The sequence below is a fragment of the Fonsecaea nubica genome, assembly GCF_001646965.1.
Source record: "Fonsecaea nubica strain CBS 269.64 chromosome Unknown Scaff101, whole genome shotgun sequence".
Lineage (NCBI taxonomy): Eukaryota > Fungi > Ascomycota > Eurotiomycetes > Chaetothyriales > Herpotrichiellaceae > Fonsecaea > Fonsecaea nubica.
The window spans coordinates 54007-67751 of NW_019173774.1; the positions used below are offsets into that span (position 1 = coordinate 54007).

Sequence of the window (13745 nt, forward strand, 5' to 3'; positions counted from 1 at the left end):
AGGCAGCAAAATCATGACCGGTCTCCCAGGATCCAAGTCGTCGTCATTGGAGGCCCTGCCTGCGCAGAATGCAACGGTCGTCTAGATTCGAAGTTATCACGTCCTTGCAGAGAGGTATCAGACATGGATGGGCGACGACCTCCTCTCCTTGACTAGTTGCATTACTGGTTGAGCAACACGAAAAGCACGCCCGATACCAGGAACAGCCTAGATGCCATGAGGAACCGGGGTTGGGAAAATGGATGTCCGCGGAGGCGGTGCGAGGCGATGCTTGGTGACGACGCTGCTGACTGGATGCTTTGCCCCCTGATATCGGCCGCCAAACGGATTATCCATTACCTTTTCGATTTGGTGGAGTTGTGTTTCCGCTTTGGCATTCCCAGACCGCCCAGGCTTGCGAGCGACAGCCCACGCTACCATGCTTCACTCTGCATGAACCCCAGTCCTGCAGAGGGTGCGTGCGGAGCTCTTAGTCCCTGTGATGAGCTACCCGTATAGCACACACCTCCGTCCAGCTTGCAGGCCCCTAATCAGTGGAATGATTGCTTTGCCTCTCTGGTCGTGGTGCTCGTCTGCAAGTCCTGGGTATTTTCCAAGGGGGATAAAGCTTCCAGGATCGTCCAGCATGGTTCTTTTCTCTCCTCGAACACGAACTCTGACCTTGGTTTAACTTTCATGCCTCATTCTCGAGTGCAGCTCCCCGGTCAACCACCTACGAGCTCTGCCAACCAACCAGTCGTGATGCCATCAATCACAATGCCAGGGCCCTCGGCTATGATGGGAGAGAACACAGGCCCTGACGGCTTCCCGCCTCCAAATACACAACGTCCAACCAAGAAGAATGCTTCTATTGCCTGCCAGGCCTGCAGAGCCTCAAAGCGAAAGGTAAGCCAAACATTGTCTGCCGGCCAATAATCCTCGCGTGTCCAATTCGTGCAGCCACCAATCGACCTAATATTGTCGTTAGTGTGATCAACGTCAACCGTGTTCGAATTGCCAAACGAACAATAGGACGTGTATCTATGACCCATCACAAGATGGAAGAAGAAAGCAAGCCCGCAAGAGAAGGCTTGACGAACTCGAGCTTCGAAGTCACGCTCTTGACAGGATCCTGATCAGTCTCAGGAACTCGTCAGCCCCTGAATCACGACAGTTGCTCGAACTCATCAAGCGGGATGCTCCTCTCGAGGAGATTCTTGAGTTTCTTGACGCTCATCCCGGCCCCGTGGCGAATGAGACACGGAGGGCTCTCTCTGCCACGCCTCCTCCAGATGGCGGCGGCGGGATACGCCGTATGCTCGCAATCAGTGAGCTGGCTGACGATCCAACTTTCAGGGTTCCTGCGGCTCCCTGGACCACCGTTACCAAAGATGACCAATTTGTCTCCCATCTGGTGTCGGCCTACCTAAATTGGTACCACTTTTATTACCACAACTTTGACGAGAAGTTGTTTCTTGATGCTATGGTTGCGAAGAATCTACAGTCACCTTACTGTTCACCATTCTTGGTCAACGCCGTGCTTGGAATGGGATGTGTGGGTGTCTTGTCGACGCGAAGCGTGCGAGAGCACAGGTGCTGACGACAATGGACAGTTCTTTTCAGACCACCCTATGGCCTTTGCGACGCCCGGGGACGCGAGCTCACGAGGACTTCATTTTTACAACGAAGCCCAGCGGCTTTGGGCAATAGAAGCGGCCAAACCAACGCTGACCAATATTCAAGCCTTCACTATTATGATAATGACGTGAGTTGGAGCCCTCGCGGTTTGGCCGATACACCCGTTGATATACTGAATTAGGTCAGCTTTCTCCGGCAAAGACAGAGTGAGCCTTACCTCTTTGAAACAGCTCGAAGTCATGATGCCCCAGCTTTTTCGTCGACACCAGAAATCGCCGGAGGTGTCTGAGGATCTGCGACGGTCCTTCCAGATTGTCGAGTGGGCGGCGCACATATATTCAACGTGAGCATGAAAACCCCTCTATCAACATTTGAGCACTCGATTGACGTGTTCATCAGGGGCTTTGGTACGGGGTTCCTTGTCCCCCCACTGAGTCCAAAGCCTTCCTTGGAAGCGCCATATGCTTCCGAGAGTTGGCGCAACCGTCTCACATCATGGTCACCTTATCCCATGGCTGGAGATCCTGTACGGCTGCCACTCCAAGCTCTATATCACTACATGTGCGAGCTGTATATTTTTGCGAGCGATGTCCAGTCTCTGATCTTTGCCGACTATGCCAAAATGGATGCGGTAGAACGGCTCCACGCGGCTCGGGATATGGACAAGAAAATGTTGGAATGGTATGGATCTATACCTCAGCAATTTCAGGTGGACGACCCAGATTTCGTTCTGGTACCGACAACGATCGACTTAGCGTACAGCACCCCTGACCCATCCGTCTTGGTTGACGTTGATATGCTGACATCTACACCAGATTGAGCCTTCATCATTTCCGGCTGCATTTGTGGAATTGGACGATCCCGCTGCCCCAGAGTGCCATAAAGGCCAACGCCGAGCCAACACAGGATTCAGCGGCAGCAGGAACCGAATCAGCTACACTTCGCCCTAGTCAAGACGAGCTTGCGCAGGTCACGCGCGAAACAAAGGATATGTGTCTGCAAATCACGACGGTCACGATACACATCATCCAGAGAGCAGATGCAAGGTACGGGCCCCGGTTCTTCACTGTATTGACGCCACAATCTGGTATCCTCGCCGCCAGTTTCCTGCTGTCTGGCAACCTCAATTCTGCGGTCGAGGAGGAACTGCTGCTGGAGATCATGCGAGCCCTGGTAGGATGCTCGAGGCAGCGACAACTGGTCAAGGGTGTCACGCACATGTTACTGAAAACAGCTGAAGACAAGGTCGCTGCCGTCGGGGACGGACCTACGCCTCCCGGCGGTGTTAGTCAAGCTCTCCTTGAGAAGCTGACGGTCATTGTGAAGGACCTTGCCTGGACAGGCCATGAGCACCTTACCTTCAGCTCCAAGTACCCCAATCATGTACTTATCAAGGAGGATCCGGATACCGAGTTGAGTCAGTTGCTCGAGAAATGGGCAGACATGGGCTTGAACGAGAAGAAACCTGGTGAGGGCGCCGGGGTTCCTGGCGACAGCGACTCGACGGACAAGGAACGGAGTGATGGATGATGGGGGTTGGATAAATCAAGGCGATCGAACAGACAGACCACAAGGAAAAGTCTCTCATACGATCGCTCCACGGGAATGCGATTATAGCTCTCGTTCCCTCTTTTCCTCCTTACCTCCTTACCTCCTCTGCCCAACCACCCTCTGGATAGAATGGCAAACTCTCGGTAGGCAGCATATCTACCCGCTCGGCAGACAAACGAGGAACGATTCAACGGGATCCCGTTGGCCGTGGACGGTTGGTGTCCCGACATCACGACATGATGATATCATCTCCATCCACTTCCAACTCTCCAAATACTTCTACCATGCACACCAGACAAACCACAAATTCCCTGCGAGAACAGACGGAAAACCCCCCTAACTGTGCTGATATGTTGCTTTGTGTGTCCTTCTCCAGGGTCTAGTTAGGTCTCTACCCTCCTGGCTGTTATCGGACTTGTCTCTGTCGATTCTCTTCGAGGGAGGCACTTTATGATCGACGGACAATGGCAGAGCTGACGCTGTCCGAGAACCGGTCCAAGTTGAAAGACTTTATTGCCGTACGTATAGTCCGATTGTGTTTGCTTGTCCCTCTCTGTCCCCTTGGTTCTGTGATACTGGCTCTTTTTTCCCGCTACCCTCCCCCACCAACCCTTCCTGAGATCATCGATCAGGGGAGGGGAGGGGGGAGGGGGACAGGGAAGGGAAAATAGAGCCACCACGGCCTAGAACTTTCCCAGTTTCTGCACCGTATTGGTGTCCTGTTGGGGAAAAAAACAAAATTGCAATTCATCTCGCATGGCCCGAACATATCCCACTCACTGACAAGTGATGCTCCCGTTCAAACAGTCCATCGCCACCATCCGCGGCGACCTCTCCAACATCACCGCCCCGCCATTCGTCCTCGACACCAAATCGGCCGTCGAACTGCCTTCGTTCTGGGCCGAGAGACCCTCCATCTTCGTGGCTCCAGTGGCCGCACAAGATCCCGCCGAGCGAGCTTTGCTGGTGCTGAAATGGTTCCTCTCGTCCCTGCGCAATCAGCAGTATGCGGGTAGGTCGCCGGCCGAGGGCGTGAAGAAGCCCATCAACGCTTTTCTCGGCGAGCTGTTCCTGGCCAGGTGGGAGGACGACGACGACGGCCGAGATGGAATTGGAGTGACGAGGATGGTCAGCGAACAAGTCAGGTATGTTTGTGGCCGTCCCTTCCTGTCTTTCTTGCTCTTGGTTTGCCCCCTATCTCTTCTATTTTCTCTCCGTCGTTGGTATTCGTCGCTGCAGGCATCTCTCTGATTTCTCGCAAGTCATCACCCGCCTGTCACTGCATGTCGGGTTTGGAACGAGAAACACGGCGTCACGGTAAGCTTGTCCCTCGTGTGTCTTTCTTCTCCGCAACCTCTCGTTTGGATCTACTATCCAAAACGATCTACGGCGGTGGTTGTTGTCCCGAAAAAACACAACACGTTCTCACATTCCCTTTGGCACCCAGGCAGAGGGCTATACCCGCCAGGAAATTACCTTCAGCGGCAACGTCAACATCCAGCAGATCGGGCACGCCACGCTCCATCTCGCGCACCACAATGAGACATACCTGGTTCCGCTGCCCAACATCAAAATCAAGGGCCTTTTGACCGGCTCGCCCTACCCAGAGTTGCAGGGCACACACCACATCCCCTGCACGAGCGGGTACACTTCCACCATCGACTTTAGCGGCAGGGGTCTCTTCTCGGGCGCGGACAGGAAACATAGCTTCGAGGCCAGTGTCTATCGTGACGACCGTCACAGTGACGAGGACGAGGAGGAGGGCCATGCTTCTCCCATTTACACCGTCTCGGGCCACTGGGATGGCCAGTTCGTGATCCGCGACCCGAGGCAGGACGTCGAGCTCGAGACGTTTGACGTCACGACGGCCGCGACCACGCCGCTCGTCACAGACCCCATTCCGGAGCAAGATCCATGGGAATCCCGACGTGCGTGGCGCGAAGTCCGCGAGGCCCTGCAGCGCGGGGACATGCAGGGCGCGGCGGACGCAAAGGCAAGACTCGAGAACGGGCAGCGCGAGATGCGCAAGATGGACGGCGACGGTGCGGACTGGCAGCGTCTGTTCTTCGAGCCTGCCTCCCGCGCATCCGAGGTCGCCGTATCGCTAGCACAAAAGGTCGGACTGGTTCTCGACCCCGAGCACACGGTCGCGGCGTGGTCGTTCCGGCGCGACGAGTGGGACGGGGGGGGACTCCAGAAGCCATATCACGGGGACTTGAGGCCGGACAATTCACACGCCGCTGGCAGTGGTATTGGTGACGGTTCTGGTGCCGGTGAAGGCGAAGGCGAAGAGAAGGACGACATCATCGTCAATGGAGTCACTTCTCCCTCCGACTCGCCCTCTCTACCTACCTCTCCATCTATTCCTCCCCCTCCTCCACCATCGCCACAACAGCAGCGGCGGCGGCAGCAGCAGCAGCAAGGGCAGCAAGGGCAGCAAGAGTCTCCAGATCTTGCAGAGTCAGAAACAGAGGTGAAGGCCGATATAGAGCAACAGCAACCCACGACGATGACCGCGCGAGAAAAGACCTTGGTCGAACGGTTCCTCCGAGATCGGTACTCGAGCGATAAGCGGTGAACTTGGTCAGCTCTGTTTCAAAGCGACGTATCGTCTTCTATCATCACCAATTCGATCAGAGGTACGCAAGTATGAGGTATGTGACATGAGGTACACTCGTCCGTTACGCAGTCGGGATCGGGTTTCTGATCGAACAATTTCCCTCTGGCTTACCCCCCAGCGCGAGTAGGATGCGTGTGTGTGTGTGTGTGTGTGTGTGTGTGTGTGTGTGTGTGGGATACTCTATACATACATACATACATACATCCATACGTCTGTCCTCGTTTGCTCTGCACCGTGCATTATGCACCATGTCCTGTATAGATATCTGGAATATCTAGATTCATGTATTGACAGGATAGTAGTTCCCGGTCACGCACCCTGGGCCCATACTTTGTATTCTTTTATTCTCATCTCTGTTTCTGTTTCGAAGTTCTTTTTTCGTTAGACGACCTTTAAGCAACCGCGCGTTGTGTCGCGGTCACCAACGCTATGGGATCGGCTGGCTGGTCGGTCGATATCTATCTGCAGAGGAGGGATCTAGGAGGAAAGGAAAAAGACATTCATTCACTGCATTCATTGCTCGGATTATTCCGTTACCCAGACACTCAAGACACCTGGTGATATTACCTCCTAGTACCTCGCTGGTGGACGATTCCAGAAACCCCACCTAACCCGACTCGCTTGCTCGCTTGCTAAGAACGGACAGTAAGAAAAAAAAAGGGGAAAAACAGCTATTCTGCCACTTCCTCCTGCACCCTGACGATTTCCCTGCACATCTTCAAGAACCTCTCGCGGTACTCGGGCGCCGTGGTGGTGATGCTCATGGGGCCCTTGTCGTCAATCATCCTCCACGCGTTGATCAGCATCGTCATGGTCTTCGCGTGGACTTTGTGCTTGGCCCAGAAAAAGTCGAGAATCACGGCGCGGAACAGCCACTTGTCGTCCTGGCTGGGCACGCCCGTCCGCCAGTTCGGCGGGTCGTTGAAAGGGTTCTGGCTCGCGTCGATCTCCACCGACGACTTGGGGATCCTCACCAGCATCAGGCTGTAGTCGACCGCGTTGTGCGTGGCCAGGAGTTCCGTGTCGTGTTCGAGGAGTTGGAAGAATTCATCGGCCTGTTCGCGACTCAACAGGATCTTGTCGTCGAACTTGTCGGCGAGTTTGGACTTGGTGGCCTCCGAGGCGAGTTTGCCGCCAGCAATGTCGCGCTCCGGGAAGAAATACGACATTGGCTTCAGATCAAAGGTCTGCCACTTGGAATCTTCCTTCTGGCCGTGCAACAGGTTCTCCATGACGAGATGGTAAGTCGGGGTAATCCTAAGGAGGCCACCGATGCTCGGGTAACGCCACCCAAGGAAGTCGGTGATGCGGACGAGGAGCGACTTGGGGTGGGACTCCATGTGTGACACATAAGGCTCGAGCAGTTCGTCTCGGAAGAAGGTGTGCTCGAAGTGACGAGGGATGGATTTGATGAGGAATCTGTTATCTGTCGTATTGAAGAATGTCTGCAAGACGTCCTTGTTAGTGTTTACATTTCAAGATGGAAGACATTTGCACATACCGATCCCGAATAGCCCATGTCACCCTTCGACACGAGCGAGGCCCTGTCCCTGAAGCTAGCCCGATACTCATCGTCTGACAGAAGCCATGTCCTATTTCTGAGCCTCTTGAACAACTCGGGGCGAAGTCTGATCAAGAGCAGGCCGTACAGAGCGAAGAAGGTCTTGATAGGACGCCATAGTCTGACCCGCTTCTCTGCCTCGTCGTCTTGTTGGATAGCAAAGACGATTGAGCGCGAGATCTTCTGGTCTCGACGGCTTCCCATGGCTTGACAATTAAGCTTTCCACTCCGAGAGTAGTAATTGACGTAACTGGGTGTGTTGGAAGTAAGTGCCTGGAAACAGATATATTTCAGGGAAAGATTGACGCCAAACAACGGTGACGTCAGTGACAATGATACTAGACACAAGGCTGCGCTAGACTGTTTTTGTCGCAGCAAGGCTGACCGACATTGACTGCGGTTGGCCAAGGCGCAGTCTCGATGATTCGACGGAAAGCCTGGATGCGACCAGACAAGCCCAGGTAAATAACTGAATGACCAGGCCTAACTGCAAGGCTGGATTGGCTTGCCAGTACTCACTCTCTCTCACTCTTTACCCGAGATCTGGTTAACCGAAATACCTCTGCACCCGAGTCGCAGACCTCGGTTACACACCCTCTACTTACCCCACAACCCCGGTCAAGGCTTCCCCGATCAAATAACGGGCTGGGAGGACTAGCCGAACAAGAGGGAACTTGCTCTGCCCACAAAGATTTTCTATCACATTAACAGTGACGGAGTTGGAGGATCGCTCATCCTGCCTTTCTATTTGTTGGTATTGTTTAAAAGAACTTAGAGAAGTTACCCTTGCCCGGCATCAGACATCATGGCTAGAATCTATCGCAACCCCGACAAACCTGTTGTTGATGTCCCGAAGGTGGACCTGTTGACCTTGCTGTTTGGTATGTGTCCCACGGTTTAATTTCTGATAGAGAGACGTTGCTGATAACCAGCCAGAGAGTGAACACTGTGCGGCTCAGGACGATACTGTTTTACATCTGGAAGCAGCGAACCCGTCAAACAAGATCACCAAGAAGCAGCTCCGGAACCTCACTGAGCGCATTGCCCATGGTCTACGGAAACATTATGGTGTCGGTGCCAGTGGTCCGAACAAGGATGTCATCACTGTCATCAGCTACGGCCAACCCATGGTGCCAGCAGCCTTTTATGGTACCATCGCTGCTGGAGGAGTTTATTCTGCCGCCAGTCCTTCTTCGACGGTAGCAGATCTGGCTCGACAGGTCAGCGTCGGTACCAGCCGCCTGATTATCTGTGGTTCGGAACACAAAGACGTGGCAACCCAGGCGGCGAAACAGTGCAATCTTCCATTGGAAAGGGTTCTGGTGCTGGATTCCAGTCCTTGGAGCTTGGCGAGTCTAGATGGCCGCATCAATGTCATCTCCGACCAGACCCTGACGTGGGAGCGCGTTACCGATCCCACGGCGTTGAAGAAGAGTCTGATTGTGATTCTATGGTCCTCGGGCACCACGGGTCTTCCCAAGGGAGTCATGATCTCCCACGAAAACCTCGTGCAAGAGTCATTTGTAACATCGGTGGCCGGAAGAGAGTGGGCTGCGAAGCAGATTGCAGCCGGGAAGGAGCTGAAGCCTTACCGGACTCTTGCTCATCTTCCTATCAGCCATATTGCTGGCCTGTTCGGATACCTTGTCGCACCCTTCTATTCGGGCGGGTTGGTGGTGTGGATGCGCAAGTACGAGTGGAACCAACTGTTGAAGTACGCCAAACAGTACGAGATCACTGCCTTCTACACCGTCCCGTCCATATATCTCCGGATATCCAAGGCTCCTGAGGTGAAGGACGCCTTCAAGTCTCTTGATGCCGCGACAACTGGCGCGGCCCCCATGGACGGCGATTTGCAGACTGCTGCAAATTCCAAACTTGGTCAAGGCGAGACCTTTATCGGTCAAACGTGGGGATTGAGTGAGACGACAGGTGCGGTGACTATGATGCCGAGGGGTCAGAGTGATACGACTGGAAGCATTTCCCCGATCCTCCCCAATGTCGAAATCAGGTAAGATGATATTCCGGATTTGTGCCTACCGCTCCTGGTTACTCACTGTTGGTGTAGGATGGTTGACGAAAACTACAACGACGTTGAGCCAGGCCAGGAAGGTGAAATGCTGGTCCGAAGTCCGCTCGTCACGCAAGGCTACTTTAACAATCCCCAAGCGACGAAAGAATCATTCCACGGGGACTGGTTCTGCACTGGCGATATTGGAATTCTGCGGAATGGCAAGTTCTACATCGTCGACAGAAAGAAGGTTCGTTTTTCTAGAAGCAATAGTCCGTCCATTCGAACATTTTGCTCACAACAAATGATTTCTAGGAGCTCCTCAAATACAAGGGCCTCCAAGTGGCGCCCGCCGAGATCGAGAATCTACTCTTCACCCACCCCAAGATCCAGGAAGCAGCCGTCGTCGGCGTCAACATGCCAGACGACCCCGGGACGGACCTGCCACGGGCCTATGTCGTCGCCGACCCCAAGGAGATCAGTGAGGAAGAAATCAAGGACTTTGTCAAGCAGCGTCTCGCGCCGTACAAGCAGCTCCGAGGAGGGGTCGTCTTTGTGAAGGAGCTGCCGAAGAACGCGATCGGCAAGTATCTGCGGAGGGAGCTCCGAGACCGAGCGAAGCGGGAATTGGGCCTGGTCAAGCCGTCGAAGCTGTAAGGGAGGACTATAGACGTAGATACCCTCGGGGGCCGAGGAAGGGTTACTAGTACTTAGTATCTATAGTATATATGGCACCACAAAGAACTCTCTGGCGCTCGCTCCAGCTGGCAATATCAAGGGTTGTCTCCCATGAGGATTACTAGTAGTAGAAGCAATTACATTGAGCTCGCGCCTGACTGACTGACTGGATGAGACAAGTAGGGCTGCTAGTTTAAACGTAAGCTTTCCTTACTCTGTACCCTTCCTTGCCCGTGTCAAGTTGACCGAACATCAGATAGTAGTAATTATCAGATACAGCAACGCTGTGCAGCTATGTAGTCGGTTAAGAAGTGGTAGGTGGCAGGACTAATCGAGGCATTCTCACATAGCCCAAATAGGTAGTTAGTTACTAAGTAGCTATAGATAGTACTAAGGGAGTAAGTAAGAACTTTACGGGGCCCCTAAAAGAGTTTGATACTGTATAGATACTACGGCATGGATAGTACAGTGCTGATGCTGCATGATGCATATCGACGTAGCATCTTGTAAGGTTTAAATTTAAGGACGCATCAGTGTAGCTAATGCGCATCCGAGGGTACAACACATCAGAGCAGCATCAAAACCGTATCGCAATATACCAGTAGATAGTGTAGGGTCTGTTGTGCATTATTAAGAGGTGTACAGGCCAGATTCATCGACAACTTGAAGGTACCTACGCTGGGAATTGATCTCAATCTAAGTCAGTTGAGCTGGATTTGGTCTGGGTTGGGAGGGGAGAGAGGCTGTATCCCCATTCCGATGGTCTTGGCAAGCGGGTTTTGAATCATGCCGAGAGAGGCTGCTTAAAGCGCCTGTATCTGCAGGCTGACACTTGATTCGAATCATCTACCTCGCTCGATTGCTTCCCGGTTGGCCCATCTAGTGTTATGCCTAGTGAGCACTACACTCCGAGTGACTGACCCAGTACATGGGAGTAGGTACACATCGAACTGATTGCAGTAGTACACTCGAGATAGAGCTAACGTCGACTATTTGTTACCCCGTCATGTCCCGTTCTACAGAGTAGAGAACTCCTCGGACGAGAATATGTGGGAGCAACGCTGACAGAGGATAGACACCAAAGGTCAGACTAACTAACTGCTCCTCGATCCTTCATTCCAGCACACTGCTAATAGAGTGTCGAACACCAATTTCGTGCAAAGGGTACATTGTAATATTGAAATGAGTGTGTTGTCCAACAGCACACTTCCGCGAAGTTTTGCCCACTAACTGCCAGAATGAAACGAGTCACGAAATTCGCTCAAAGTGGTCTAGCTGCGCTTCTTCTGGCCTAACTTGGTATTTCCCAAAACGGTGCTGCAATAGCAACTGACTACTGGTACTACTCGCAAAGATTGAATGAAGACAATTAGAATAGTGGTAGAAGACAATTCCGGATCCCATAAGTATATACTTAGTAGCACTCTTTCACAGCTAACTTTGGTCAACTACTTCACCATAGGTCATATACTAAGACACCTAGCAACTCAGGTGACGCAGGGAGCAGCGCTTACACCTGCGTTCCTCAAGCGTTGCGTCTTTGTCGTACCGAAAGATGGGGGGCTGGAGGTTGTTGGGTTACTACAAGAGTTACAAGGATTGGGGGCTATACTTGGGCTTGTTAGTTGTTGGAGGGACTAGCTGCTCGGTCGAATAAATTGAGTATTGTCCCCTGACTCTGTGCTCCCCGCCGCCCCTATGCTTCCCCCTCTCTGGTCAGCAGAATGATGTACTTAACTATATACTAGTACCCTAAAGCAAATGAACAACTATATACACTAAAACGAATACTAACTGCCTCGATATGTCTTACCACTTGTATATAAAATGTGGATCGGAGTCACCCAACTCCGGCTGAGGTGGGATGGGATTTCCAGCCTCCTCTGCGCGCGATAGTTGCTCTCTACGGCCCTTGTTGACCACCTTGATCCCAATCATCATACTCACAATTGCCAGGAACGCCACTCCCGCCATCCCCATGGCGACATACATGCCGCGGAGATATCGAGGTGCCGAGTCACTGGTGAAAATCTGACCAACAGCAACACCCGCCGTGTTGGCGAGGGTAGTTGTAGCACCTAACATGGTCGCTCGTTTGAAATGCCTTGCCACATTGTCATTCAGCCACATCAGGGAAGTACCGGTGTTTGCGTAGATGGCGGTTGCAACAACTGATGGAAATCGCGGTCAGCTTCTTCTTTTTGATATTGGCTCTTGAGCCTGCACAGCTCCGGTGTGCCGGTGGCAATGACAAGACTTACCGAAGCAGCCAAAATATCGAACACCGAGAGACTTGACCGACACCAAGATCGAGTACCCGATGATGAGAACCAGGAGATGAAAGGCGATGAACGGTCCACGATAACCAGATCTATCGGATGCCCAAGCAATGAACAGACACCAACACATGCCCCAAAAATAGATTGGCACAGTCATCAAGTTGGCTTTGACACCGCGGTACCCCAAGCCACTGATGATCGAGGGAAGAAATGTGGTGAAGGAATACAGGGAGATGTTGATAGAAAATTGGTAGATCCAGCTGTTCCGCGAGTGATCAGTGAACACAGACAGACACGGCCAGGCAGAGCGAAAACTTACAAGCAGTACCACTTCGGGTCTTTGACCACCTTGATGACTTCGGTCCAGCTGAATTTTTCATCGTAACCCCAGTGAGGATCATTGTCGTATCGAGCCCTCATAATCTGCTTCTCCTCGTGACTGAGGAACCAAGCATCAACCGGCGAGGTAGGGAACAGGAACCAAAAGGCCGGTACCAGGACGACGGTGATCAGCCCCTCGACGACAAACAGCCACCGCCAGCCCTCAAAATCGCCTGGGCCACGCAGTTGGCAGAGCCCATATGCCAGAATGCCACCAAAGGCGCTCGAGCATGCTGAAAATGCGAAAATGACGGCTGATCGCTTTGCCCGCTCCTCTTTCTTGTAGACGAGTCCCAGATAGACATCTATCGCGGCGGAGAAACGCCGTCAGTCAATAACACATCCCATCCCCAAGGGGGTCTGAAATTCAAAAACTAGGGTGCTCACTAATGCACGGGATCAATCCAGCTTCAAAGGCACCAATCAACAGCCGACAGGCATACAAGCCCTTGTAGTCTTGAATGAAGCCCATTCCAAGACATGCGATACCCCAAGAGAAGGCACACACAGAGAGGAGCGGTTTCGCACCGACAATCTTCAATAGGACAGCGACTGGGGTCTCAAAGGGTACGTAGGTGGCAAAGAGGAGTGTTGTCGCGGTACCAAATTGGTTACCAGCGAGGCCGATGTCAACGTCCATGCCGGCGACTTTGGCATTCCCAATGTTACTCCTGCGGGTGAGGTGAACAGTCAACCACCAGCTCTCTGACATTCATCACATGGACGGGTGCATACCGATCGAGATTGGCGGCCATGTAGAAAAGTCCCAGTAGACCAATAGCGTAGAACTGTCAAGGGATCAATCAGCACATAGTCTCACGATAGCCGGGCGACAAGCGAGGGGCCCACATCGAATTTCCTCATCAGCTTCCTCTCCTTGACAGGATCGATATAGAAGGTCGAAGTTCCTGGCGTATCGACGCTCTTGCACTCGTCGACGACGGTCTTTTCGGTGGCGGTCGCAAGCTTAGGTTCGACTGTGCCTAGGTCCTGCAAAAGACCATGGTTACTTGTCTCAGCCATGCTTGCAATTTGTTAAGATTTTGG

The 13745-nt window shown here is 52.8% G+C and overlaps 5 protein-coding genes across 5 annotated transcripts; 3 read left to right on the forward strand and 2 right to left on the reverse strand.

Annotated features, from left to right (window-relative positions):
• Window positions 1-756: 756 nt before the first annotated feature.
• Window positions 757-3147, forward strand: AYO20_10025 (hypothetical protein; the record flags this gene model as incomplete). The annotated part of the gene is made up of 6 exons (XM_022648289.1): window positions 757-885; window positions 968-1534; window positions 1593-1744; window positions 1799-1960; window positions 2017-2373; window positions 2433-3147. 6 exons carry the CDS (start codon window positions 757-759, stop codon window positions 3145-3147), a joined length of 2082 nt encoding a protein of 693 aa, XP_022495726.1.
• A 485-nt stretch (window positions 3148-3632) lies between these two features.
• Window positions 3633-5746, forward strand: AYO20_10026 (hypothetical protein; the record flags this gene model as incomplete). The annotated part of the gene is made up of 4 exons (XM_022648290.1): window positions 3633-3686; window positions 3976-4313; window positions 4431-4485; window positions 4616-5746. 4 exons carry the CDS (start codon window positions 3633-3635, stop codon window positions 5744-5746), a joined length of 1578 nt encoding a protein of 525 aa, XP_022495727.1.
• Window positions 5747-6459: 713 nt separating this feature from the next.
• On the reverse strand, window positions 6460-7553 carry AYO20_10027 (hypothetical protein; the record flags this gene model as incomplete). The annotated part of the gene is made up of 2 exons (XM_022648291.1): window positions 6460-7233; window positions 7290-7553. 2 exons carry the CDS (start codon window positions 7551-7553, stop codon window positions 6460-6462), a joined length of 1038 nt encoding a protein of 345 aa, XP_022495728.1.
• Window positions 7554-8154: 601 nt separating this feature from the next.
• Window positions 8155-10017, forward strand: AYO20_10028 (hypothetical protein; the record flags this gene model as incomplete). Its single annotated transcript, XM_022648292.1, has 4 exons — window positions 8155-8230; window positions 8286-9360; window positions 9418-9610; window positions 9676-10017. The coding sequence occupies 4 exons, from the start codon at window positions 8155-8157 to the stop codon at window positions 10015-10017; spliced, it is 1686 nt and encodes a 561-aa protein (XP_022495729.1).
• A 1830-nt stretch (window positions 10018-11847) lies between these two features.
• On the reverse strand, window positions 11848-13721 carry AYO20_10029 (hypothetical protein; the record flags this gene model as incomplete). The annotated part of the gene is made up of 6 exons (XM_022648293.1): window positions 11848-12209; window positions 12300-12577; window positions 12637-13003; window positions 13086-13369; window positions 13434-13486; window positions 13548-13721. The coding sequence occupies 6 exons, from the start codon at window positions 13719-13721 to the stop codon at window positions 11848-11850; spliced, it is 1518 nt and encodes a 505-aa protein (XP_022495730.1).
• Between the last annotated feature and the right edge of the window lie 24 nt (window positions 13722-13745).